Here is a 27777-nt window from a genome sequence, read left to right as displayed (position 1 = left end):
GATTCACTAAAAATCACAGAACTCACGACTATACTTATGATTAGTTTTATTATAAAGGATACAAATCAGCTCCACAAGCCAAATAAGACACAGGGAAAGGTCTGGAAGGGTCTCGAGCACAGCGCTCCCATGCCCCCTCTTCGTGGAATTAGGGCACACTGCCCTGCCAGCACAGCCACGGCTTAACCAACCAGGAAGCTGTGCTGAGCTTTAGTGTCCAGAGTTTTTATTGGGGTTTCATGATGTATCGATTAAAGCACTGGCCAGATGATTAAACTCAGCCTCCAGTCCCCCACCGCATAGGGCAGGCTGACTCAAAGTTTCAACCCTCTAATCACATGGTCAGTCTTTCTGGTGACCAGCCCCAGCTCTGAGTCATCCCACCTTTTAGCATAAGCTCAGGTGTGATCCCATGGCCTCACAAATAACAAAGACACTCCTATTACCCTGGAAATGTCAAGGACTGAAAGTCTCCCTCCCAGGAAGCAGGGACAAAGGCCAGTCCAATTCTTTAGACAACCTCCAATCTGCACCTCCTGGAACTCCTACCCCAACTGAAACAAGGATAAAATCCACTGAACAGGGAGGACCCATTGCTGCCCTGAACTATTTTTGTTTCTTTTTTTTTTTAAAGCTTTTTATTATAGACATTTTCAAACATATACAACAGTAAAATGAATAATATAATGAACCCTCAAACCTCCATCCCTAGCAACTGATTATCCGTGTGTGGCTTACTCTTTGATCAATACTCCCCCGCTTTCCCCTAGCCCCCGCAGTTAAGATTGTCCCGCAGCAAAGCCCAGACAGACATCCTATCGGTCTGAGAATTCCTTATCAAAAGCTTCCCAAAGAGGAGCTCTATTGGGGCAGGACTAAGTGTGCTGGCTATAGGTCTGCAGAAATCTTGACATTTGGGAGCCCCTGGGTGGGGCCTGGGCAGGTCCCTGCATAGTAGCCGTCTGTAGTGGGCGGCTCATCTGTTGACAACAGTATGACGAACAAATAGCATTTTCTACCCGCACTACAATGCAGGAGAGAATGCCAAACACCGCTTTATTGCATTCAAAGCTTCTAAGGCACATCAGCCAGCCCTGGCCTTGTCTACAGCCGTGATTATCTCCTTAAAGAATTAACTCTAAAAAAATATTAAGCTCAAGAAATAACAGTTCAAATACTCCTAACTAATTAAAATCAATAGTAAGAGGCAGAATATGGTAAAAGATAACATATTAGTATTATTGAGCGCAGATCGATTTCAGAGTACTTAAAACAGGAATAATCAGCTACCACATCTTGAAAAATACAAAGACTTGATTCTAACCTTTTATTTATCATGCCACACTGACTGAGACAGTCCCCAGTACCTGGGTCTAGGATAGTATTTTATGTGTGTGTTTCTGGGAATTTCTGATACTTTCTGGTGTACCAGAGTGTTTCCCTCACACATGCTAGCAGGCATCTCCTCCCTAATGGAACAGCAAGAGTGGTGAACAGAGTGATCCTCTACTTTCTCATCATATTCTGCAAAATAAGAAGTCAGATGGATACAAAGGTTCCTCCAACTCTAGGACTCCAGGGGTGTGTGGCGGCCCTGCAAGGCTAGGTTACGTAAGGTCTTACCATTGCAAACAGAATGGTTCAAGACAGCAAGGATGCATTCCTCAATTTACAACTCCAAAGCACCTTGCACAGAGCTTGGCTTTGGTTACCTACTTGACTCTGTTTTAAACAGAGGGTCTCATGCTTCCCTGTCCCAAGCTGCACATTTGCCAGGGAAGGGGCCTTACTGTTGCCCTTATTTCTGCAGAAGAAAGCCAGAGCAGGAGCCATGGATTTATCTCTGGCATTCTACTCCTCCAAGCCCAGCTGTTTCCCAAGTATTAATTGGTTTCAGACAAGGCTTTCGTTTCAGAAAATCAATGAAGATGCTTTTGATCATCTTCAAAAGCAGAGAAGAATCACCAAAGAACTTTTCTCCCAAGTAGTAAAGGAAGAAAACTTCTAAGGACCACACATCATCTATTGCAGGGATGTCTTTCCTACAAAGATTATTGCTCTCGAGGAACTGAAAATCCTTGTTAGGAGATGACACCGATCAGGTAAGTACCTGCATGTCAGGTGTGTACCTGTAAGGAATATCAAGGGTTCTGAGCCTGCCTAGAGTGCCCTAGAGTTCCAGCACAAGGCCTGAGATACATTACATTCTCAGATATCCATATGAAAAGGTCTGGGGTCTCTACTTCCCCAATGGTGACCTCTTTTCATATTATAAAAAGCCTGACAGGAGCTCTCCTCTAAGCAAAGCCCAGAGTTGGACTCATTTCATTTTAAGAGGGTAAATTCCTCACACTCACATCCTGATGACATCAGGCTATAAGGAGCTTGGGGAAAATCCAGCAATCCATTCACTCCCGCCCCTTAGTGGACTGGGTTATTTTCACCACACAGAAACACTGCAGGGAAAATAGCCACTTGTGTGACCCTCTTTAGCTCTTTCCCTCCCTGATCAATGTGAGCTTATAGAATTGGCTCAAATGAGGAAGGCAGTAGAAGGGGCTAGGGCCAGCCCCAGGCTCTGACTCACGCGAGGGCCAGTGCTGGGTCTGCAGCCTGTGGCCAGGGATGAACAGGAATGTTCCTGTTCCCCATGAGGTTTGCTAAAAGACCCTTTTGGTGATAGGCTGACGCCCCAGCCAGTGGCCTAGTGTGGTCCCCGAGGCAGCTGCACAGCCTGTCTGCGTGATAGCAGGCTTCAGGGATCCAGCTTAGCTGGCTGCTTGACTGTGCTAGCCTCAGTGGTACCTGCACTGTCACTCCATATCTCACAATCCAGGGAAGAGAGGCTATCGCTAAGGAGAGTTGTCAGTAAGAAGGCAGGACACTCTAACACGAGCAAACCCACCAGGCTTCTGTTGACCCAGGGCAGCGTCCCCCTCGCCTGGCAGAGTTCCTTGCCCCTCAGCCAAGGATATGGGAAGCAAGGCCTCCAGCAAAGCTCATGGCTGCCACCAAAGCATCTCTGCCAAGATGCTTCTCATGATACTTGGGAAGGATTTCCACCCAAACTGGATCAGGGTCACCGTGATCTTGAATCACAAATCCAACACAGGCTCATTCCAATCACGGTCTGAAGCCTTAGCTGAAAAGTTTCCTGTTTGAAAACCATCAATGGGGGGGCGATGGGTGAGCAGGGTAGGAAGGGAATGCACTATGTTCCAGTGGAGGAAGAGGGCATGCTTCTTTAGGAAACTCTGTTCTGGGGAGAGACTGCTGTGGATGTTTCCTCAAGCACAGATAATAACCAGGAGATTGAGCCCCAACATGCGGGTAATGGAGGTTATATAATATTGAAACTCAATGACTTTGGAATTTTAAAAACATCTATAGCGAGTAATCAAAACACCAAGATCTGAAGGCTACCCCAGAGAGCAAAGGGGCAGCCTTCAGATCCAAGTGACCCAAGACAGAACCTACAGTAGCTATGGATTTTCTCTAAGAGGAATCGGGCACTCATGACCTCACTCCCCAGAGCTCTGCCCAGCTGCCCAGCAGCCTGGAGATTTCCAGAACAATGGGGAGCAGGTCACTCTGCCCTGATAGGCACCGAGGGGTGGAAATGCCTCCTCACCTACAACACAATCACCCTCACCCCTTTCCTGGCTAAATCCCATATCCCACCCTCCCACCAGCTCCCCTCCCATGCTCCCAATCCTTGGTACCTCTTGGGGAATTGTCTAAGGAGAGTTCTGCCTGCTACATTTTCACTAGGGTCTTGGGACCTCTGCAGGCAGTCAGCCCAAGTGTCTACAGCCTGCCTACTTGGGGGAGCAGATGGAGAGTGTGGCACCAGCAGAAAACACCCAGAAAGCCGGGTACAAAGCCTCGGTAAAGTCCACCTTGAACTTATACATCAGGTGGACCCTGTCGGCAACAGCGAAGAAGATGACAAAGCCGTGGTCACAGTTGAGAAGCACGCCCACCCGCGTGGCCTTGGTGGAGGGCAGGGTTTTCTCCACGTTATTGTGCCAGGCAGAGATCTTGGTGTTGAACCACTCCACGCACCAGGAGGCGCTGTTGCGGCCAAGCCTGCTCTCTGGGCCCTGCCGGTTCATGCTGCCATAGCAGATGCCTACCCCACAGAAGTTGTTCTTCTGCAGCTCCACCTCCCAGTAGTGGATCCCCTTCTTGTAGCAGTGCAGGCCCAGCACCTGAGAGCAGTATGTGAACCTCTGGGGATGCGGCCGGTAGTTCTGAGGCATCTCAGCCACAGAAGCTACTGTATAGGATTCTGACAGAGCCACTTTGTTGTGGGCGGTGTTGTAGTCCAGGATGACTTTAACGTAATCTGAGAAAACATCATCCCAAGGAATTAATTACAAGGGGCCCAAAGTGCTCTCACTTTTAGACCTTTCCCAAAGTGGTACTATTTATTCACTAGTTTTATCTATCCATGCACCCATCTACCCATTGGTCCATCCATCCACTTATCTGTCTGTCTATTCATCCATCTATCCATCTATCCATTATCTATCAATCCATCCATGTATCCATCCATCCATCTATCCATATACCCATCTATCTACCTATCTATCCATTCTTCCATTCATCCATCTATCCACTTATCTATCCATCCTTCTGCCTTTCCATTTATCCATTCATTCATTAATCTATCCACCCATCTATCCATCTGTCCATTTATCTATCCATCCATCTACCTACCATTATTCATCAGCGCATCTATACATCCATTCATCCATCTATTCTGTCCAGCCAGCCAGCCATCTATCATCTATCAGTCATCCATATGTCTGTCCATTCATCCATCCAAAACCATTTACCAGGCACCTGACTGACACCAGATTCTGGCACAAGATACACGACCGTGAACCAGAGAGACAAGGTGCCTGGCCTCACGGAGTTCACACTCCAACAAGCAAGGCAAGTCCATCAGTAACACCACCAGGAGACTCACACTTTGCCAAAAGGGTAGGCACACACTGTAGGGACACAGAGACAAGGCAACTGACGCTACAGTTGGGGAACATTTCACTGGCAGGCTGGAATTGGAGCCAAGTAACAGATGATGAGAACTAGACAGAGAAGAACAGAGAGAGAAAAGCTGTTCCAGACAGAAGGAACAGAGACGGTGAAGCCACAGAGTGCCAAGAGGGTTGGCATGTGCCAGGATTGGGGAAGCTGGGTGGTTGGGAACACAGATGCATCAGGAGAAGGGAAACATGATGGGGCTAGAAAGGGAAGGGCTCAGGAGTCTAGACTTTAACTGGTGGGCAGCAGGGAGCCAAGCGAGGTCTGTAAGCAGAGACATGGCCTGACTATATTCTTGGTGTGACACGAGCATGCCCTCCCTGCCCTTTCTGCCATTTACAAGCAGTTCCAGGACATCTGAGGATTAGGCTCCCCTTAGTGTCATCCCCATACTCAATCTCCTCTGCCTCCGCCCTCACAAGTGATCCTGGACCCATGGGAGATAGCTTATGGGGCAGCAAGGCAGACAGGGACAAACCCTAGCTTGGGAACTTGGGAACTAAGAGACTTGGGCTTTCACCCTAGTCTCTTTTGTCCCTACTCACTTGCTAGGTGGCTCGGGACATGACACTTTTCACTGAAGCCCGAGTTTCCCCCCAGGCAAAATGAATAAGCTGGGGGTGGAAAAGGCTCTAAGTTGATAGAACTTTACTTTCCCGGCTTATGCGGCTCTGCCACAGAGTGCACAGCAGCTCCTGAAACATGTGGTTCAGCACCGCTGCTAGCAGCTTGGGCAAGAGTTAGCTGTGCCCAGGGCTGGTCTGGGCCTCTCATGGGGGGCAGGGAGAGCGGAGGGCTACAAGAAGGCCAGCCTGAGAAAGCAAGGGACCCACAGATCCCCACCAAGCCTGCTGCAGCTGCTTATGATAAAGGAAGGGCTATATTTTTCAGTGATTGGTTTTGGCCACCACATGGAAGTGGGTACCACTGGCAGGTGCTGCCTGGAGAGTTGCACATGGGTGCAGAGGAAACAAGAAGACGGAAAGTGGGAGGGCCCTAGGCCTGGCCTTGACAACGGAACTCCACCCACTTCCAGGTTGGACGAGTTTGCAAAGGAGAGGTGGGTGGAAACCCCGGGGGTATAGTGGCTCAAGGGGCAAGAGGAGAGAGTGTCAGAAGGAGGAGGAATGCCACTGACAGGTGAAGCTAAATAAAAGCTGAAAGGCATCCCTTGGATTTTGTGACACAGAGGACAATGATGACCTCAGAGCTGCCTGGGTCAAGGGCAGGACATAGGTCAGACTGCAGTGGCACGAGGATTAGACTTCAGGCTCCCACCTCGGCCCCACACTGCAACCCTGGGCAGCCAAACACCGAGATTCTGAATGAACCAGTCTGGGGGACAGCCTGGCATCAGGGATTTTAAAAGCTCCCCAGGCTTCCAACACGTGGCTACAGCTGAGAGCCACCAATGTAGACAATCTGCAGAGCTGCTTTTCCCCAACTGTCCTCAAAAGGATCATGGAGGAAATGAGCTAATCATACAGCTTTCTGTGCTTGCTTGAGTCTCATCTTGTAGGACTGGAACAGGGCCCAGGAATTTGTTTTTTGGGGTTTTCTGTTTGTGTTTGTTTGTTTTTTAAGACAGAGTCTCACTCTGTTGCCCAGACTGGAGTGCAGTGGCACAATCTCAGCTCACTGCAACTTCTACCTCCCAGGTTCAAGTGATTCTCGTGCCTCAGCCTCCCAAGTAGCTGGGATTATAGGCATGTGCCACCACGCCTGGCTAATTTTTTGTATTTTTAGTAGAGATGGGTTTTTGCCATGTTGGCCAGACTGGTTTTGAACTCCTGACCTCAGGTGATCCACTCGTCTCGGGCTCCCAAAGTGCTAGGATTACAGGCATGAGCCACCGCACCCAGCTAGTAATTTGTATTTTTAACAAGCATTCTGGTGAAAGGGAGGCAGAAAACAGAGCTGCAGCTGAGACAGTTTTGCTGGGTTTTTGTGATTTGGAGAGATGTAAACATGCTACAGATAGGCAAGCCTAGGTAGAGATGCTGAGGGTGAAGAGATGGGAATGGGAAGGCCTAAGAAAGAGCAGAAGATTCCAGAGAGCGCATGGGGAGCAGACTCCAGAGCCCAGGGCCAGGGACTAGCCTTGGGAAAGGGGCCAGGAGGTGAGAAAGGGGGCACGGTAGAAGCAGATGCGATGACAGTAACAGAGCAGGGGGAGCCCCTTTTACAGTGTCTGTCTTTTCCGTGAAGCAGAAGGTGGGCGGGACAGGGAGAAGGCTGGAGCTATGGCCAGTGGGAAGTCTTGGGAATGGTGGCTCTGGAGAGTAGTGGGGAGGAGACAGGAGATGCAGGGCAGGTGTGCCGGCATTGGGACGCCCGGTGAAGGCTGGTGACCACAATCACCCTGCCTTCTCTGCTGGGGACATGCAGGCGCTGACCCACAGAGAAAGGTGAGCTCAATTGGGCCAGACTAGACAGCAAGAGGGAGAGTCAAAGGACCGATTGTGAAACCTGAGCTGGTTAGGAAAAGTAAAGAAAGGCACTGATGACTGGGAGAAAATAAGGGAGCAACAAAGTAGAGGACAAGTGAAGGGGAGCGGCTGATACAGCCAGCCAGCGGCCTCAGAGAGCTGCACAGAGCGGCACAGAAGAGACAGAACCAGTGGAACCGCGCACCAGCCCCGAAGCTACTCACACTCCAGGAGCTCGGGTCTGGACTTGGCCAGGAAGGTCTCCAGCACCTTGGCCTTGAGAGATGCTGAGTTCGGATGCGAGCTGGTGGCTTTGGCTGCAGCTGGGAGAGGAAACAGAGAGCGATTTGCAGAACAAACTCCGAGTGGACACCCCAAAGCTCCTTGCCTGTGATAACTCACCCTCCGAGCCAGGTTGTTTTAAATCCACTAACTGTTCCGGGGCTCCAAATGTGGGAAGCTTGCTGGATGAGGCAGGGACAGAGGCTGGGGGTAAGGAAAGAGAAACATAATACAGAGCAACGGGATGGCCTCTACTCCCTTCCACACTGATTAAGACCCGCTTCTACAAACACACGCCTGAACAGCAGGGCAACACAGGGGACACCAGACCAGGCTAAAGTCACCTTATTCATCTCATTTATGCTGTCCTCCCCTCCAGCCTCAGACCTGCTGCCATTACAGAATGGACTCATATAGAACCCACCACGGAACCCTGATGAGCGAGGTCGACTCTCTCTACCAGCATTTAGTTCTGTGCTTGGGCAGTCTCAAGAAATAAACAGTTGCAGAAATGTATAACTTACGAGGTTTCTTGGATTTCTTTTCCTCTTCTGCAAAAGAAAGTTTTCAGAATTAAAATCTTTTAAGGTGCAACACAATGACATTTTCAAAATAGTAACATTCATGTGCATTAATTTGATCCAGACAAATAAAAGGATGTTTTAACTTGAAAAATAGAAGGAGTCAGCAAGCAAAATGAATCTATAGTGATAGAAACCAGCATGAGTGGTCGTGGGGGCAGGGACCGACTAATAAGGAGCATGAAGGAATTTTCTGGAGCAAGGGAAATCCTTTATCTTGATTTGGATAATGGTAACACATGGTATGCATTTGTCAAAATAGATCTAACTGCACATTTAAGATTTACTGCAGGGAAAAAAGAGATTTACTGCAGGTAAATCATATTTCCATAAAGGAAAAAACACAAATAAAAACCAAATAGGTAATCAGCAAAAAAAAAAAAAAAAAAAAAAAAGCTTGCCAAGGGCTGGGTGCACGGTGGCTCACGCCTGGAATCCCAGCACCTTGGGAGGCCGAGGTGCAGGGATCACTTGAGCTCAAGCATTAGAAACTAGCATGGGCAACATGGGGAAACCCCATTTCTACAAAAAAAAAAAAAAAAACTAGCCGGGCCTAGTGGCACGCACCTGCAGTCCCAGCTACTTGGGAGCTGAGGCAGGAGAACTGCTTGAGCCCAGGAGGATGAGGCTGCAGTGAGCTGTGTTCTTGCCAGTGTACTCCAGCCTGGGCAAAAAAATGAGACCCTGTCTCAAAAAAAAAAAAGAAAAAGAAAAAGAAAAAAAGATTGCCAAATCTTTTAAAAATATCTAGAGTGTCTACTAACAGGAACTGAGTTTGGCTAAAATAGTCATTCTCAAAGTCTGGTGCCCAAGTCAGCTGCAGTGGCATCACCGGAGAACCCCTAAAAAAGGCAAATTATTAGTCAGGCACTGTAGCTTACTCCCACAATCCTAGCAATTTGGGAGGCTGAGGCGGGAGGACTGCTTGAGGCCAGGAGTTCAAGATCAACCTGGACAACATATCAATATGCCATCTCTACAAAAAAAAAAAAAAATTGTTTTAATTAGCCTGGTTTGGTGGCACATGCCTATAGTCCTAACTACTCAAGAGGCTAAGGCAGGAGGATCACTTGAGCCCAGGAATTTGAGGCTGCAATGAGTTCTGTTCGCACCATTGCACTTCAGCCTAGGCAAAAGAGCGAGACTCTGTCTCTTAAAAAATAGTAAATGCAAATTCTTGGGCACCAAGCCAGAGCCACTGAATCATAAAGGTTGGGGGGTGAGACCAGCAATCTGGCGTACAAGCCCTCCAGGTGAGTCCAAAGTCCACTCAAGTGGGCTAGAAGATTCCAGGTTCCTTCTTTGCCACCTTCCACAACACTGGAACAAAAAAGGGTGTTTTTGAAATCATCTCTCTGCCCACCTGCAGGACACCTGACATCACAGATAAGCCCCGCTCTCTCCTATTACCCTCTACCTCCCCACCAGAACTCTGTCACACCACGACACCCCGCTACCGCTTCTCCTACTTCAAAGTCACATCACTCGCCGTCGCTCACTCTCTGCCCCATTTCCTCACCTTCTGCCACTTTCCCACCTACTCCCTGTGGACCAGCATCCTGGGAGGCCCAGGCTGTGACATCAGTCTAGGGCACAGGCACCTCCCTCATCACCTACCCTTAGACATCTTTCTGCACTGGGACTAGTCCATCCCTCCTCCCCTATTTCCCCATTTCAGCCTACAGGAGCCTTGATTCATTCCCGAACTTTATTCTCCAGGGTGTCATTCTGCTGTGACAGGAGGACCTCACCTCACCGGGGAACACACCTGCCTGCTGGCCAACATCCCCAACTCATTCATACCGAGGGACGAGCTTTCAGAGGAAGGTGACTGAGGAAGAACACAGGCCAACAGTACTTTTCCACTTGCTCTTTCACTTCCCTTTTCACACAAAGCACCCTTTGAAGTTTTCCGGCCCAGCTAAGGGCTCTCTCCTCCATCTGCACCAGGCATCCCAGCCCTGACTCTGTTCCATTCAGGGACCGATACCACACTCTGCCTGCTACAGGAGACCTAAACAGTATGCACAAGCAACAACAACAAAAAAGAGCAAGCCCTGGCTCTCTCATCCCCCGCAACACCAGCAGTGTGCAGCCAGCCCTCCTGGGTTCACACCGACTTTTCAGGGAAGCAATGACAGCTAACATTTCAGTGGTATGTGGACATGTCAGTGGTATATGAACATGTCAGCACTATATGGGCATGTCAGCAGTATATGGGCATGTCAGCGATATATGGACATTTCAGCGGTATATGGACATGTCAGCAGTATATGGACATGTCAGCGGTATATGGACATGTCAGCGGTATATGGACATGTCAGCGGTATATGGACATGTCAGCGGTATATGGACATCTCAGCGGTATATGGACATGTCAGCGGTATATGGACATGTCAGCGGTATATGGACATCTCAGCGGTATATGGACATGTCAGCGGTATATGGACACGTCAGCGGTATATGGACATCTCAGCGGTATATGGACATGTCAGCGGTATATGGACATGTCAGCGGTATATGGACATGTCAGCGGTATATGGGCATCTCAGTGGTATATGGGCATGTCAGTGGTATATGGCTCATAAAGAGCTCTCACAGTCAGTGTCCCCTCATCACTCACAATCATCCTGTGGTCTCGATATCACTGTTGTCCACATTTGCAGAACAGGATCACTCTTCTCCCCAACCCCCATGTCAATGGCAGGTGCCTGCCCAGTGAGGGGGACAGTACCCCTAGGAGGGCAAAAATGGATCCTTAGGGGAGGGGGAGTAAAAGAAGATTACTCTTTTTATGTGTAAAAGCACAGAACATAAACAGTTATGCAGTAGATGGGAGGTATTAAAATTTCATGGGTTGTAATTAGGAAAAACATTTTCTCAAATGGTTCAGGGGATGAAGCAGGAGGAGGGCAATAGTGAGAAACAAACAAACAAAAAAAATAGGTTGAGAAACATGGTAATAGCAGAAGCCCATTACAACCCAGAGACTGAACGCTGCTGAGATGCCAAGGAGGTTTAGCCTCTGCCCTTCCCGGACCACCATCAGTCTCCTCACCCAAGGCTCTGTCCAGGGACTTGGGTATAGTAAATATTTCTCAAAACAAGCCAGCTTCAGGCATCTTGCCGTTCCAGGCAGCCCAAAAATGCAATGCTGATGGACAGGGGAGCTTCTGCCACAGCCCTGCAACCGCCTGCAGTGGGGACTGCCGCCAACTTCTTTCCCACTGAGGTCCAGGCTCCACAGTGACTCGGGATGGGCTGGAAGTGACTTGGCCAGAGCCTGGGGAGGCCACAGCCCATGCTGTTGCCATGGAGACAGGGGTGGGGCTACTTACTGGAGACCTTCTTCGCAGGGCGTGTGGATTTCTGTGTGGACGCTGGGTCATGCTCTCCAGGGTCACCTGTGTCACAGAAGAAGGGCCCAGTGTGTGTGGCTCCTCTCACTGACCTTAGAAGCCAGCTTTGCCATGGTTCGCTGGGCAGGCAGAGGGTTTACACAGACAGCCCCTTCCTCCAACCTTCCCCATCCCATCCTTTACAAGAGCTACAAACAAGGTGATCTAAGAACCAGTTTGGCGTGTTCCCTCTTTTCTCTGACTTAAAATGTAGCGAGGGTCAAGTCTTTTTTCCACCAGCACCCAGCTCGGTGGCCTCTGGACTTCTCTGGGCTTTGGTTTCTTCGAGTACACAATGGGGATGACTTCACCTTGCTCATGGTTGATGTGACTCCTGAATGAGATCAAGGTCGTGCAGCGGAGGCTGGGTCAACACTTGTTCCTTTCCCACCGTTCTTTCTCTCCCCTCCTCCCACATACCAGCCACCTATAGCTTTGCCCCCACGCAGCACTTCCACAGTGGGGCTGCACCGCCGCCGATTTCAGAAGCCCTTCTGCAAGGACACTCGGCAGGCCAAGCTGAGATTCAAGCCCAATCCTGGGCTACACAACAGAGATTTACTATGGGCCAGGCTCTGTGCTAGGCACTAGGGAAATAGCGTTGAAGAAAAATCAGACAGGCCAGGCACAGTGGCTCAAGCCTGTAATCCCAGTGCTTTGGGAGGCCAAGGCAGGAGGATCACTTGAAGCCAGGAGCTCAAGATCAGTCTGGACAACTGAGCGTGACCCTGGCTCTACAAAAAATAATTTTTTTAGGCTGGGCCCAGTGGCTCACGCCTGTAATCCCAGCACTTTGGGAGGCTGAGGCAGGCAGATTAGTTGAGGTCGAGAGTTCGAGACCAGCCTGACCAAAATAGTGAAACCATGTCTCTATTAAAAATATAAAAATTAGTTGGGTGTGGTGGCACATGCCTGTAATCCCAGCTACTCAGGAGGCTGAGGCAGGAGAAATGCTTGAACCTAGGTGGCAGAGGTTGCAGTGAGCCAAGATTGGGCCATTGCACTCCAGCCTGGGTGATAGAGTGAGACTCTGTCTCAAAAAAAAAAAAAAAAAATTTTTTTTAATTAGCCAGGCAAGATATTGTGTATCTATAGTCCTAGCTAGTCGGGAGGCTGAGGCAGGAGGATCGCTTAAGCCCAGGAGTTTGAGGTTACAGTAAACTATAATCATGCCATTGCATTCCAGCCTGGGCGACAGAGCAAGATCCTGTCTCTAAATAAATAAATAAATAAGCCACAGCCCCTGACCTCATAGAGATCACAACCTAATGAGGGAGATATATGGGGATCCCAAGGAAGAGTGCGATACTGCCCATGCAAGAGCCCCAGGAGGATGATGAGGACCCCGGGCCCAGTCTGAGGAGTGGGAGCCGTGGCAGGGGAGGCTGGCTATAAATGTAATGTTTTGGAGATCTTTGAAGGGTGAGAGGAGTTAATGAGTGAAGACGGTGGAGTTCAAGCCTTCTGGAGAGTGGGGAAGAGCAAACACAAAGGCACTGTGGCAGGAAGTTTTGCATATTTGAGGAACTGAATGCAGAGAGATGCACCAGAGGAGGGCAGGGGGCACCTTGGGGCTGGAGAGAGACCAACAGGGCCTGAGCTGGCTTCTAGACCAGGGTCAAGGGTTTGGTCTGCATCAGGGAGTAATGGGAAGCCTAGTGAGAGGACAAAGCAGAATAGGTCCCAGGACATGAGCTCTGCATCATGAAAATATCTCTCTGGCTGCCACAGCAGATGCAGAGGGTTTAGGAAGCTGCCACAGTCATAGGGCGACAGGTGATGGCAATGGAGAACAGGCAAGCAGCGCTAGGATCAGCAGACTGAGTCAGGAGATTGAAAGAAGTGAAATTTGGCAATGGATTGGATATGGAGTGATGAAAAGGGGGTGTCAGAGGAATTCTAGATTTCTCCCCCAAACGAGCCATTCCCCCACCAAACACAGTAACAAGCCCTAGCCCATTCAAAACCCATCCAGGTTGGCCTCAAGATCACAGGTCAAAAGAGCCTATCTGTTCAGAAAGTCCAAGCATGAACATCAAGTCCCCAAAAATGCTTTAGGAAAGATCCTAAAATGTCAGGATGAAGCAGACTCCCCACCAGCCTCCAGATGGAGGGCGGATGTTTCAGGAGCCCTGAAACTCAGGACCCAGTGCTCGGGATCATGCCCCAGTCTCCCATCCCAAAACATTGAGGGGACCCATCGGGTTACAGGGTTCCACAGGGGGCTGCTAAGGTCACCTGAGCTGGGGGTGGGCTCCTGGAGCTGCCTGATGCACTGCTTCAGCTCGTTTTTGAGGTCTAAGGTGCTATGGTAGATGCCTTTTATCAGCTTGCGGTTCAGTTCCACCTCGGGGATGTAGACTGGCTTTGTTGAGATTCCTCGCAGTTTTGATGCTTTCTGAAACATGCCAGGGGGTTAGTGCAGGCAGCTCTGGTGAAACTGGGACCTGGGCTCAGTCTTCACCAACGGCAGGAAGCTCTCCCCTAGGCCCATGAGTGCTAAGTTCAATCAGCCTTCTCAAATTACAGGCCAGAGGTCACCAGGAGTTTAAATAACACTTGAAGACACAGTAATCTGGAGCTGGAAGGGTCCCTAGAGGTCACTGATCTTACAGATGGGGAAACTGAGGTCTAGACATGGCCGGTAGCCTGCCAGGAACTCCACCAGCTAGGGGCACAGACACAGCTGGGACTGAGTTCTTCTGATCCCCCAGGACGATGTTCTTTCCACTTTTCTAGCTGAGGGTGGAAAAGCACAGGAAACTCAGGACCACTCCAATCCTAGGGGAACAGCTCTAATCACACATTCTGGTAAGAGACAGGAACATCTCAAGGGATGTGGATTCCAGCCAGGGAATATCTTATGGGAAAGGAGGGTCTTCCTGGAAGTCCCAAACTTTGAGAAAAATAGGGTTGTACAGTATCAAGAGGCCTAGATGTGCACTCAGATCCTTCGAGCACTCGGGGCAGCTACTCCAACAGACAGGAATGAGCACTTGGGATGAAACTTAACGCCATCCAGACTAGGCACGCATCAGGCCTCAGTGCACAGAGAGAAGGTTCCCATTCACTTCTGCACTGTCTCCCCACTCCGATCTGAACAAGGAATCTAGGCCTTTCAGGTAGAGCTGCAGGTCACTCAACCAATGGGGCACACCACTATATGCCAAGCACTCTGCTATGTGCTGGTCAGATTTGCAGGAGGATGAATGGGGGTAATAAGAGATGGGCTTACAGTCAAAACAGCCAGGAAAAAAATGCACATCTGAAACAACATCACCCAATGCTACTGTAGAAGCAGTGGGGCATGCTTGGGAACACCGATATGGCAGGACAATGGGATCCAAGGCCCCGGAAGGATATGACTCACTAGGCAAGAATGCCCGGCGTGGCATCCCGCCCACACCCACTGTGTCTGGGGAACAGTGAGTGCACAGGGCATGACCCAGGGGTGGGTGATAAGAGATGAGGCTGCTGGCACAGGCAGGGCCCAGTCACCCAGGACCCTGCAGGCCGTGCTAAGGGACATGAGGCCAGAAATAGCAGGGGGCCCATGCTTTAGAAAGATACTTTGATACAGTCTGGATGTGTGTCCCCTCCAAATCTCACGTTGGAATGTGATTCTCAATGTTGGAGATGGGGCAGGGTGGGAGGTGTGCGGGTCACGGGGGTGGATCCCCCATGCATGGCTTGGTGCCCTCCCCATGGTAACAGGTGAGTTCTTGCACAAACTAGTTGTTTAATGGAAGCTGGCACCTCCTCCTCTGTCTCTTGCTCCCTCTCTAACCCTGTGACATGGCTGCTCCCAGCTTCACCTTCTGCCATGAGTAAACGCTTCCTTCCTCACCAAAGGCCTCACTAAAAGCCAGACAGATGCTGATGCCATGCTTGTACAACCTGTAGAACTGTGAGCCAAATAAACCTCCTTTCTTTATAAATTACTCAGTCTGGTTGGGCGCAGTGGCTCACACCTGTAATCTCAGCACTTTGGGAAGCCAAGGCGGGTGGATCACCTGAGGTCAGGAGTTCGAGACCAGCCTGGCCAACATGGTGAAACCCCATCTCTATTAAAAATACAAAATTAGCTGGGCGTGGTGGTGCATACCTATAGTTCCAGCTACTCGGGAGGCTGAGGCAGGAGAATCACTTGAACCTGGGGGCACAGGTTTCGGTGAGCCGAGATCACGCCACTGCACTCCAGCCTGAGCGACAAGAGCAAAACTCCATCTCAAAATAAATAAATAAAATAAATAAATAACTCAGTCTTAGGTACTCCTTTATAGCAATGCAAAAGGGACTACTAACACACACTTCCAGGGGCTGCTGGAGGAAGGATAGGAGGAAGAGGTGGAGTGTGTGTGGTAGGCAACATTCTAAGATGAGGTCAAGCCCCTGACCCCAACTGATGTACATACCCTATACAATGCCCTCCCATTGAGTATGGGCAGGACGGTGAATGAAATAGGATATCACTCCTGTGATTAGGTTATGTGATATGGCAAAGGGGGTGGAATATTGCAGGTGTAATTAGCATCTCAAATCAATTGATTTTGAGTTCGTCAAAAGGGCAATCATCTGGGGTGGACCTGACTTAATCAGGTAAAAGCCCTTAAAAGAGGGATTGCACCTTTCTAGAGGAGAAATTCTCATGCTGGCCTTGAAGAAGTCAGCTATCAATCTGAGAGACAACCAGCAGGAAATTGGAGGGCGGGGGCCTCAGTCCTACAACCATAAGGAACTAAATTCTGCCAACAACCACATGAGCTTGGAAGACAACCCTGAGCTCCAAAGGAAACAGCCTGGCCTTCCCTGGCAGACTGTAGCCTGGTGAGACCCTATGCAGGCCACCCATAAAGCCATGTCCAGATTCCTGAGCCAGAGAAACTCTGAGAGAATAAATAAACATTTTTTGAAGCCCCTACATTTGTGGTAAGTTGTTGCCCAGCTCAGAAAACTAATACAGCATGTGTCTCAGGGATGCTTCCAGTGACCTCTTCCAGTCCCCAGCTCCTTGAGGGCCTTATTATCAACAGCATGATCTCAGGCAAACAAAAAACAAAAAAACAAAAACCATTCAACAATGTCTCGTGGCGACCCACCTCCAGAAACTCGAACTCATCCCCCTCGGTCAGGCCCTGTTCAATCTCCTCCTTCAGGGTCTGGATCTCACTCTTCTTCTTGAGGAGAATCTGATAAATGGTGTCAAACTTGGTGTTGACCCTCTTCTCCTCTTCCTTTATCTTCCTTGTCGAGGTGGTCTCTGAGGCGTCCAAGAGAGCCTTCATTTCCGTGTATTCTTGTCGTAGCTGCTCCACCTTTCTGTTTGCAGTCATCTGAGAGGGCCAAGGCAAGAGGACACTCATCAAAGGGGCAAAAATGCTAAGGCTGCAGCCTCAAGCATTGGTGAGATGTGGGATTCCAGGAACTCTTACCTGTATTTTGTGGGAGAACAAACCACTTTGGAGAGCAACTTGGCAATATCTAATAAATTTGGAGGTGCTCATACGCTTTGACTCAGCAACTCCAGTCCTAGGAATCTATGCTACAAAAAATCGCAGCCACCTGCCCCTGAGACACACATAAGAATGTTCACAGGCAGCATTGTCTGAAGTAGCAAAAACCTGGAATCAACCTGAACATCCATCAGAAGATTTGATGCGAAGACTGGGAGGTATTCATAGGATGGAATATTAAAGAGTTATGAAAATTAATAAACTGGAGTTATGCCTGGATAAATCTCCATGAGAGAAAAACAACTTGCAGAAGAAGATCCACCATATGATGCTCTTTCAATAAAGCTTAGAAACAAACAGAATGGTTATATGCACAAAGAAACACGTGAGAATGAATAAATAAATTCAGGAGAGTGGTTACTTCTGGAAGAGAGAAAAGGGGGTAGAATAAGGGAGAAACAGATGGGAGGGGCTGCGTCGATGATATTTTATTTCTTTTTTTTTTTTTTTTTTTTTTGAGACGGAGTCTAGCTCTGTCACCCAGGCTGGAGTGCAGCGTCCGGATCTCAGCTCACCGCAAGCTCCGCCTCCTGGGTTTACGCCATTCTCCTGCCTCAGCCTCCAGAGTAGCTGGGACTACAGGCGCCCGCCACCTCGCCCGGCTAGTTTTTTGTATTTTTAGTAGAGACGGGGTTTCACCATGTTAGCCAGGATGGTCTCGATCTCCTGACCTCGTGATCCGCCCATCTCGGCCTCCCAAAGTGCTGGGATTACAGGCTTGAGCCACCGTGCCCGGCCAATGATGATATTTTATTTCTTAAGCTAAAGGTGGTTCATGGGCAATTTTTAAAAATAAAAGTCAGCAAGAGATCAAGACCATTCTGGCCAACATGGTGAAACCCCGTCTCTACTAAAAATACAAAAATGAGCTGGTTGTGGTGGCATGCACCTGTAGTCCCAGCTACTTGGGAGGCTAAGGGAGGAGAATCGCTTGAACCCAGGAAGCAGAGGTTGCAGTGAGCCAAGATCGTGCCATTGCACTCCAGCCTGGGAGACAGAGTGAGACTCTCTCAATAAAATAAAAATAAAATAAAACAAAATAAAATGAAACAAAAAACAAAACAAAATAAAAAGTCAGGATGCAGCTCTGGAAAAGTTCTAGAGAATATCATGCTCTAGAACTGTACTTTCCAATAACATAGCCACTTGCTACATGTGGCTACTGAACACGTGAAATGTGGCTAGTCCAAACTGAGACTTGCCATGAGTGTAAAATACATACTGGCTTTCAAGGGTTTCATACCAAAAAAAGGAATGTAAAATACCTTAAAACTTTTAAATTGATGATATGATGAAAGAATAATACTTAAGATATACCAAATTAAATAAACTGTAATATTAAAATTAATCTCAGTCAGGTGTAGTGATTCATGCTCATAATTCCAGCACCTTGGGAGACCGAGGCAGGAGGATCGCTTGAGGCCAGGAGTTCAAGACCAGCCTGGGCAACACAGAGAGACCCTTTCTCTACAAAAATAAAAAAAAAAAAATTAGATGGACTGTACTCCTAGATAGTGGGGAGTTAAGTGGGGTAGAGGTTGAGTCAGGTGGATTACTTGAGCCCAGGAGTTCAAAGCTGCAGTGAGCTATGATTGCTCCACTGCACTCCAGCCTGGGTGACAGAGTGAGACCTATCTCTAAAAAAGATAAATAAATAAAATAAAATAAATCTCATGTACTATTCAAATTAACTTAAAATTACATCTGCACTCCTACTGTATTTCTGCCGGACAGCACTGCTTTAGCAGCTGCAATTTTGTTTCACATCTTGGGTAGCCTCAATAGCTGCTATGGTTTGAATGTCTCCTGCAAAGCTCATGCTGAGACTGAATTGCCATTGAGGTGATTAGATCGTGAGGGCTTTGCCCTCGTGAATGGATTCATGTCCTTATCAAAGGGTTTGACCTCCTTTTTCCTGTCCCGCTCTCCTGCCTTCCATCCTTCCGCCATGGATGATCCTCACCAGATGCCGGAAGCACGCTCTTGGACCTCTCAGCCTCTAGAACTTTGAGCCAAATAAACTTCTCTTCTTTGCAAATACCCAGTCAGTAGACTGGAAGAGAGGAATTCAAGTATTTCTTCCTCAATTTTTTTTTTTTTTTTTTGAGACAGAGTCTAGCTAGTTCTGTCGCCCAGGCTGGAGTGCAGTGGCGCGATCTCGGCTCACTGCAAGCTCCACCTCCCGGGTTCACACCATTCTCCTGGCTCAGCCTCCCGAGTGGCTGGGACTACAGGCGCCCACCACAGCGCCCGGCTAATTTTTTGTATTTGTAGTAGAGACGGGGTTTCACTGTGATCTTGATCTCCTGACCTCGTGATCTGCCCGCCTCGGCCTCCCAAAGTGCTGGGATTACAGGCGTGAGCCACCGTGCCTGGCTTTTTTTTTTTTTTTTTTTGAGATGAAGTTTCACTCTTGTCACCCAGGCTGGAGTGCAATGACCTGACCTCGGCTCACTGCAACCTCTGCCTCCCGGGTTCGAGTGATTCTCCTGCCTCAGCCTCCCGAGTAGCTGGAACTATAGGTATGCACCACCACGCCCAGCTAATTTTTTGTATTTTTAGTAGAGATGGGGTTTCGCCATGTTGGCCAGGCTGGTCTTGAACTCCTGACCTCAGATGATCCACCCGCCTTGGCCTCCCAAAGTGCTGAGATTACAGGCGTGAGCCATCGTGCCCAGCCTTCTCTGCCAATCTTTTACTGTGCGACTTCTAATGTGACTACAAGTGTCCCCCAGTGTTCATTTTCCCTTTTTTCCTTTTGGTAAGAGAACATCCCTGGAGTTTCATCTGGGCATGTGGCTACTCAGACTACATTTCCCAGCCTCCCCTGCAGCTAGGCTAGGTGACGTGACAAAACTCCTTCCAATGACCCACGCCCAGGAATGATATGTGCAACACTGTATCGTTTGTGTAAAGGAAAATTGCTTGTCCTCCACTTCCTCTTTGTCCCTTTTCTCACAGGCTAGAACAAAGATGTAATGGTAACTCAGCTCCAGTCAAAGAGGTTGGGACAATACCTTGTAGAATAGTAGGGTAATAAGAAGGGAGAACCCTTAATCCCTGAATGATCACATGAACCCTTAGTCTGGGTTACTCATGTGTGGGTTTGGACTGTCAGTTGGCAAAATAAACTTCAATCATATTTAAGCCTCTGAATTTTGGTGTATCTTTGTTACAGTAGTATAGCCTGCCCTCTAACAAATACAGGTACTTTCACGTGCATTCTTTCATTTGTCTCACAATCATCTTCAGAAAGTTGTGATTCCGTTGTGCAAACTGGGAAACGAAGGCTCGAAGATCTGTCCACATGACCAAAGCGACATAAGCTAGTATGTGACAGAGCTGGTATTCTAACCTAGATCTCATCTAATTAAACCATAACTGCTGCCATAAAACTGGGTGCTGCAGCTCTGAAAAGGGGTAAAAATCGGATCTTTCCATTTAAAAGCAATTTAAACGTATTGAAAATCTGAAAAACGGGGAACAAAACCATTCCTAATTTACCACTCCAACACCTCCACTCTGATCCTTCTATAATATTCCCTTTCAGTTTCTTTCCATGCTCTCTGTAATGGGTTGAATGCTGGGCCCCCAAAAGACATGTCCATATACCAGAACCTGCAAATGTAATCTTACTGAGGAAAGAGGTCTTTGCAGATGCAATTAAAGATCTTGAGATTCGATCATCCTAGATTACCCAGGTGCTCCCTAAATCCAGTGACAAGGGTCCTTATTGGAGATGGAAGACACTAAGGGAAGAAGAGGCAGATATGTGAAGACAGAGGCAGAGACTGGAGTGATGCAGTCAAAAGCCAAGGAATGCCTGAGCCACCAGAAGCTGTAAGAAGCAAGGAAGCGTTCTCCCCTAGAGACTTCGGGAGTGTGGCCATGCCAACATCTTGATTTTGGACTTCTGGCCTCCAGAGCTCTGCCAGAATACATTTCTGTTGTTGTAAGCCACCAAGTTGGTGGCAATCTGTTACAGTAGCCCTACAAAACTAATATACTTCCTTTTTGTAAATAAATGCAACCCTAGGAGGTATATACTTTTGCTTCCTCTTTTTCTCCCACTCTATATCATAATCATTTTTTTGAATTACTACTTTTTAACCCTAATTTATAATGATTTCCCCCACAGTTGGGCTTACAGGTAATTTTCGGTTCGGGTTTGCAAAGGATCTCTCTCGGACACACAGCAGTCTGCATGCTTTGCAAGGTTGATGTTTCATTCTGACACCATGAGTGCACCCAACACCAGCCTTGTCATGGTGAGAGCCACGCCTGTCCTGCCTGGAAGGCGAGGGAAGCCACAGGGCAGGGCTGGCCTTGGAGAGCCCTGCCACTCACCCGCACATCCTGCTGCCTGTTCCTCACATCATCCAGTGCTCTCGACGCCCCGTTGATCTGACTGTACATGACAGTTAGTTTGTGCCTTAGGGTGGCCTGCAGGGAAAACAAATGAGGGTGAGAATGCACCTCTTCAGCCCAGCCCCACCAGAAGCCATCCCTGGATCTATCCCACAGGATAGATTCTTTCCTCTTCCACTCCACCCAAGTCTTGCCACCCCAAGTTCTGTCACCCAAGTCTTGCCTGCTTGGAGCTTTTTGAAGTATTCTAATACTTACTACCTCCCTTCATCCTTCTCAGAGGACAGTACAGACCAGGGTTCCAGTCCCAATTCCCAGCTGTGCAACTGTGTCCTTCACCTCAGTTTTCTTGGACACAAAATAGCTACAACTCTCCCCAGCTCACAGGGATATTGGGAGGATTCATTGAAACAATGTAAGTACTCAGCCCAATGCCTGGATCTTAGGAAAAACATACTACATGTCAGCTTATATTATTATGAGTTTCTTCTCTAATTACCCATTTTACAGCCAATGAAACTCAGGCAAGGAAGACAGCAAGGTGGCCAAGCTTACACAGGAATAGAACGAGCTGGGACAGCTGCTTCGGTAATGGCAGGTGGGGCCACTCAGACCAGTCCTCCCACTGCAAACAACCAGGAAAGCAGTCCAAATAACGGGGCAGGGGGGAGATCTGCTAAAAGACGCTGGAGAGCCAATCAAGCAGAGGATTAAGAAGTCAAGGTCCAGGAGAAGGGGGAAGGGGGCCCAGAGAGATAAGCCTGATATCAAGGATGTTCACTCCAGAGGCATCTGCCAATCCCAGAACAAAGCTGGGAGCCTTTGTCAGCCTCACAGGGCAGGGAGACAGAAACCAGAGTCCAAGGCTCACTGTAGACTGGGACCACCAAGGGCTGGGAAGATGAATCAGCCAGCCAGGCGCAGTGGCTCATGCCTGTAATCCTAGCACTTTAGGAGGCCCAGGCAGGTGGATCATTTGCACTCAGGAGTTCGAGACCAGCTTGGGCAACATGGCAAAACCCTGTCTGTACTAAAAATACAAAAATTAGCCAGGCATGGTGGTGCACACCTGTAGTCCCAGCTACTTAGGGGGCTGAGGCAGGAGGATCGCTTGAATCCGGAAGGTTAAGGCTGCATTGAGTCGAGATGGCATCACTGCACTCCAGCCTAGGTGACTAAGTGAGACCCTATCTCAAAAAAAAAAAAAAAAAAAAAAAGATGAAGCAGCTCACAGGGGCTGAAGCCCAGCCGCAAATCTGCTCAATCCTAGCCACCTCCAGAAACAAAGGCAAACTGTATATGAAGGAAGCTAGTATCCTCATCTGATTTCTATTAATTTTCATAATCAATATCTAAGTCTCCTACCTCCTTGCTCAGATGAAATAATGGGGCACAGAAATGGGAAGGCAAATCACCACTGCTGTAACAAGAGCAGCTAGTATTTATTATGCACTTACTGTATGCCAGGCATGGTTCTAGTGCTTTACCTGTATTAACTTACTTAAAGCTAAGAACAACACTATGAGGTAGGAATTATGTAGCCTTTACAGACAAAGACACTGAGGCATGGAACAATTAAGTGACTTGCCCCAGCTACACTACTAGTGACTGGCACATCTAAGATCCTGATATTAAAATCATAGACACATGTCCAAACTGAGCATGCTGGAGATTTCCAGAAAAAAACCATTTCCTTCCCGAAACTAGCAGACTCAACATACTCTAGCCCTGTCTTCCATTTTCCAGACTCTTCAACTCCACCCAAGATATTCTGGGCGGAACCTGATCTTGAATCTGGATTTGAACAACCCAATGACAGTCACATGTAGGGGCTGGAGGCAGGGACCAAGGCCACACTAACTCAATCCAAAAAGCCCAAGCTGCTCATGATGTTTCAAACTTGACCTCTGTGACACCGCCCTTCGACCTGGCCTCTAACAGTGGCCAAGATAAGGTGTGGGCCAAAGACCAGGCCTACATACATCCGGCCTTGCTGGCCTCCGAGCAGGAAGAGACCTCATAACACCCCAAGGCTGCCAACTGCTTCACTTTCAAGAGCTGCTCATAGCACTACACCCTGAGCCCTGTGTTTTGAAAGATTTGATGCACCATTAATCAAACACATGCAGCAGTACCCTCATCATGAATGGTGCCCACATGACTCCAGACCAAAGGAAAGTGACCCGAAAACTTTGGTAGCAGCAATAATCCCCTAATCAAAGGTAAAGGACTTTTTGAAATTCTGAGGATCCCTTCACAGACTGGAGACTTGGGTCTTCCACATGGGAGGCACCAGAGTCTCAAGTCCGCCCATACCAGTGGCCAAGACAACCCAACCCCCAAGGCCAAGGGCATTGCCCAGCTGAGACTGGCTCTGCCAACAGTGATGGGCAGCAGTAGCAGGGCTCAAAAAGCAGACCTGTTATAGGACTCAGCAAGTCAGGACAGCAGGGCAGGCGTTGGCAGAGGAAGGCCTGTTGTTAGGAATAAACAGCAGAGTTTAGGCCAGGCTCCTGGCTCACGCCTGTAATCCCAGCATTTTGGGAGGCTGAGGTGGGAGGATCCCTTGGGGTTGGGAGTTCAAGACCGGCCTGGACAACATAGTGAGATCCTGTCTCTACAAAAAATGTTTTAAAATATTAGCTGGCTGTGGTGGCACGCACTTGTAGTCCTAGCTACTCAGGAGGCTGAGGCAGGAGGATCACCTGAGTCCAGGGTTTAAGGTTATAGTGACCTATGATCATGCCACTGTACTCAAGCCTGGGTGACAGAGTGAAAACCTGTCTCTAAAAGAAAAGATTAAAAAATATATATATATGGGCTGGGCATGGTGGCTCACACTTATAATCCCAGCACTTTGGGAGGCCAAGGTGGGTGGATCACAAGGTCAGGACTTTGAGACCAGCCTGGCCAATATGATGAAACCCAGTCTGTACTAAAAATATAAAAATTAGCTGGGCATGGTGGCACACGCCTGTAGTCCCAGCTACTCAGGAGGTTGAGGCAGGAGAATCGCTTGAACCAGGAGGCGGAGGTTGCAGTGAGCTGAGACCGCACCACTGCACTCCAGCCTGGCAACAGAGCAAGACTCCGTCTCAAAAAAAAAAAATCTGATTTTACAGCCAGGCCGGGTGGTAGCACACCTGTAGTCCCAGCTACTCGGGAGGCTAAGATGGGAGGAGCATTGAGGCCAGGAGTTCAAGACCAGCCAAGGCAACATAGTGAGATCCTGTCTTTACACAAGAATTTTTTATAACTTAGCCAGGTGTGGTGGCTCACATTTGTAGTACTACCTACTCAGGAGGCTGAGGCAAGAGGATCACCTGAGCCCAGGAGTTGGAGATTACAGTGAGCTATGATCACCCCACTGTACTCCAGCCTGGGTGACAAAGTAAGATCCTGTCTCTAAAAGAAGGAAAAAAAAAAAGCCAAGTTTATAGCCAGGCATGGTGGCACACCTGTAGTCCCAGCTACTCAGGAGGCTGAGATGGGAGGATCCCTTGAGGCCGGAAGTTCAAGAACAGCCTAGGCAACATAGCAAGACCCTGTCTCTAAAAGGAAAAAAAAAAAAAAGCCAAGCTTATATGCTACACAAAGCTGGATGCAGACCCCCAACTCTGACCTTGCTCAGGCTACTGTCTCCTTTGACAACACGAAGACGGGTCTTGTTCTCCCTGAAGGTGCTGTGAGAATGAAATGAAATCAGGCCATGCTTTGGATCTTAGGCTGATGTAACAAAAGGTGGTTTGATTTCAGCCTCTGCTTTGAGTCCACAAGGGAAAGGTATGATCCCCAGACAACCTAAAAACATTGCAGACCTGAAAGGCCCTTAGGAATCCACCTAGTCCCACAGCCTCACTATACTGGTGAGGACCCAGGTCCAGGGGCCAAACCCTGTGCTCAAAGTCACACGGCCAGGACAGAGGACACTATGGTGCAAGAGTGTTGGCTCTCCCTGTGGTTCTGATCCAGTGATTACTGGGAGGCTGCCCACCCTCCCTCTTAGGCCTCTAATAACAACCCTTCCTGATCACACGAACTCTCCGGCCCACCAAAGGCTTTTGCTTACATGACCTCAAGCTTCCTGGGCTGTTTGGTGCTCCAGACTCTACGGACCTGGATACGAGGCTGGTCCATGGGGAGAAATGCAAACTATGAAATCGAACCAACCTGGGCCGCAATGCTTGCGTGGCCATTTACTGCATTAGGTCAGGCTAAGTTCATTTCTCTGAACCTCAGTATCCTCAAGAGTAAAATGAAACTAAATCATATCCACCTCCTGGGTGCCACCAGGACTTCGTGAAGGAACAGAGGTTACCTCCAAGGTTCATAGTTGACATTCAAAACCCTCTACTAAACACCATCAGATGGTGGGGTGCAGTGGCTCACGCCTTTAATCCTAGCGCTTTAGGAGGTAGAGGTGGGCAGATCGCTTGAGCTCAGGAATTTGAGACCAGCCTGGGCAACATGGCGAAACCTCATCTCTACAAAAAGGTAAAAAAATTAGCGAGTCTGTGGTCCCAGCTACTCTTGAGGCTGAGGTAGGAGGATCCCTTAAGTCCGGGAAGTCAAGGCTGCAGTGAGCTGTGATTCTGCCACTGCACTCCAGCTTGGGTGAGAGGGACGACACCCTGTCTCAAAAAAAATAAAAATAAACACCATCAGACAAAGACAGGCTTATGGCAAGCAACCTAACCTGTCTTCATGGATGATGGCAGAGGACTATATAATCTCCCAGCCCCTTTCTACTCTGACATTGGAGATGCCCCGGCCTCGAATTCAGGCCCATCTCCCCCAGGGCGTCCAGAGGGTGGCAGAGAGGCCCCCGGTGGCCCCTCTGCACCACCCAGCAGGCCCAGGCTGCCCTCTGCGCCCTCCCGGGCCATTCGTTACCTCCAGGTTGGCGCTGGCCTGGCTCAGGGACGCGGGAGAGCAGGCCTTATGCTCTACCAGGCAGATGTGGCAGATGCACTCGCCGTGCTCGGGGCAGAAAAACTCTCGCAGCCGGTTGTGCTGGGAACATTTGCGGCGCAACAGGTCGCGAACTGGAGACTGCAGCGGATGGTCCTGGAAGGCGGGGCTGTCGAAGTGCGGCTGCAGGTGCTCCTGACAGAAGGAGGCCATGCACACCAAGCATGTCTTCACGGCGGCCTCCTTCAGGCAGTGGTCGCAAGCCACCTGGGCACCCGGGCTGGGTGCAGAGGCGCGGGCGGGCGGCGTCCAGCCGTCGGCGGGTGGCTCCCGGGCCAGCTCGGCCTGCAGGAACTGCTCCACCACGTTGCACAGCACAGTGTTCTTGTGCAGCTGCGGTCGCGCCTGGTAAACGGCGCGGCACTGCGGGCACAAGTATGGGGCGCCCTGGACGGCCCACGTCTCGTTCAGGCACGAACCGCAGAAGTTGTGGCCGCACGGAGTGGTGACCGGCTCCTTGAAGGGCTCCAGGCAGATGGAGCACGACAGCTCCTCGGCCAGGGGGCACAGCTGTGCCATGATGCTCCCAGGGGTCGAGACGCGACTACTGCAACCGCGCTCCGAGGCTGCCGAGGAAACGAAACCTAGCCCGGGAAGGGCAGTCCCTGCAGCCGTCAGGAAGTCACGTGGGGCGCGGAGGGGCGGGCGGCGAGGACTGGTCGGGCCTCGCGAGGTACCCTCGAGAGCCTGCGGGCACCGAAGTGCCAGTTGCCCACGAAGTGGCGAAGGTCGGCCGCGCTGCGAGCCTCGAGAGCTCCCGCGGGCTGGGCGCGGGACGCTGGGCTCGGCCTTAGCCCCCGGGGTTTAGAGCATCCTCGCGACCACCCGGAGGCTTCTGGGGGCCACTCTGCGGATGAGGAAGCTGACGACTGGGTGCAGAACCCCGGACCCCCAGATTCAGAGCCCAGGTCCAGTCGCGCTTCCGCACAAACTTGCGCCCGGAGCAAGTCCCCTCCTTCCCAGCACTCATCTGAGACCAGAGGTGTTCCCATAACTATGGGGCAAGCTTTAAAAAAAGCAAAAAAAAAAAAAAAAAAAAAAAAGGAAACCTGTAGGAACTGTTAAACCACAATGCTTTTTTCTTCTTCTTTTTTTAATCCTTCCTCTTTCCTCGTCCCGGATTGGGACATGCGAACATACAGTCCCTGAAGACTGGAGCCCATAGTCACACACTCAGATTTAAACC

The 27777-nt window shown here is 49.4% G+C and overlaps 1 protein-coding gene across 4 annotated transcripts; it reads right to left on the bottom strand.

The window, feature by feature from the left end:
• Nucleotides 1–31: 31 nt before the first annotated feature.
• Nucleotides 32–27170, bottom strand: TRIM25 (tripartite motif containing 25). Of its 4 annotated transcripts, XM_074019248.1 has the most exons (10): nucleotides 26514–26696; nucleotides 25243–25303; nucleotides 21600–21695; nucleotides 16839–17072; nucleotides 13978–14137; nucleotides 11680–11745; nucleotides 8285–8311; nucleotides 7881–7964; nucleotides 7703–7801; nucleotides 32–4348 (listed from the first exon to the last, which is right to left on the bottom strand). In XM_074019248.1, exons 3-10 carry the CDS (start codon nucleotides 21666–21668, stop codon nucleotides 3819–3821), a joined length of 1269 nt encoding a protein of 422 aa, XP_073875349.1. In that variant the 5' UTR covers nucleotides 21669–21695; nucleotides 25243–25303; nucleotides 26514–26696; the 3' UTR covers nucleotides 32–3818. The 4 variants fall into 4 exon arrangements, 3 of the variants coding, with proteins under 3 accessions (XP_073875349.1, XP_005583855.1, XP_073875350.1); XM_005583798.5 differs by lacking the exon at nucleotides 25243–25303 and having other exon boundaries at nucleotides 26514–27170; XR_012425611.1 differs by lacking the exons at nucleotides 13978–14137; nucleotides 25243–25303 and having other exon boundaries at nucleotides 26514–27170.
• Nucleotides 27171–27777: the final 607 nt, after the last annotated feature.

The sequence above is a fragment of the Macaca fascicularis genome, chromosome 16 (assembly GCF_037993035.2).
Source record: "Macaca fascicularis isolate 582-1 chromosome 16, T2T-MFA8v1.1".
Taxonomy (NCBI): Eukaryota; Metazoa; Chordata; class Mammalia; order Primates; family Cercopithecidae; genus Macaca; species Macaca fascicularis.
This window is presented reverse-complemented; position numbering and strand designations above follow the sequence as displayed.

Coding starts and splice junctions, on each gene's coding strand:
- TRIM25 (XM_005583798.5), bottom strand. CDS start 27,110: ATGGCACAGCTGTGCCCCCTGGCCGAGGAGCTGTCGTGCTCCATCTGC. Junction 8,312..11,679: donor CCCTGCGAAGAAGGTCTCCA/GTAAGTAGCCCC, acceptor TTTCTTTTGCAG/AAGAGGAAAAGAAATCCAAG. Junction 7,802..7,880: donor AAAACAACCTGGCTCGGAGG/GTGAGTTATCAC, acceptor TTCCTCTCCCAG/CTGCAGCCAAAGCCACCAGC.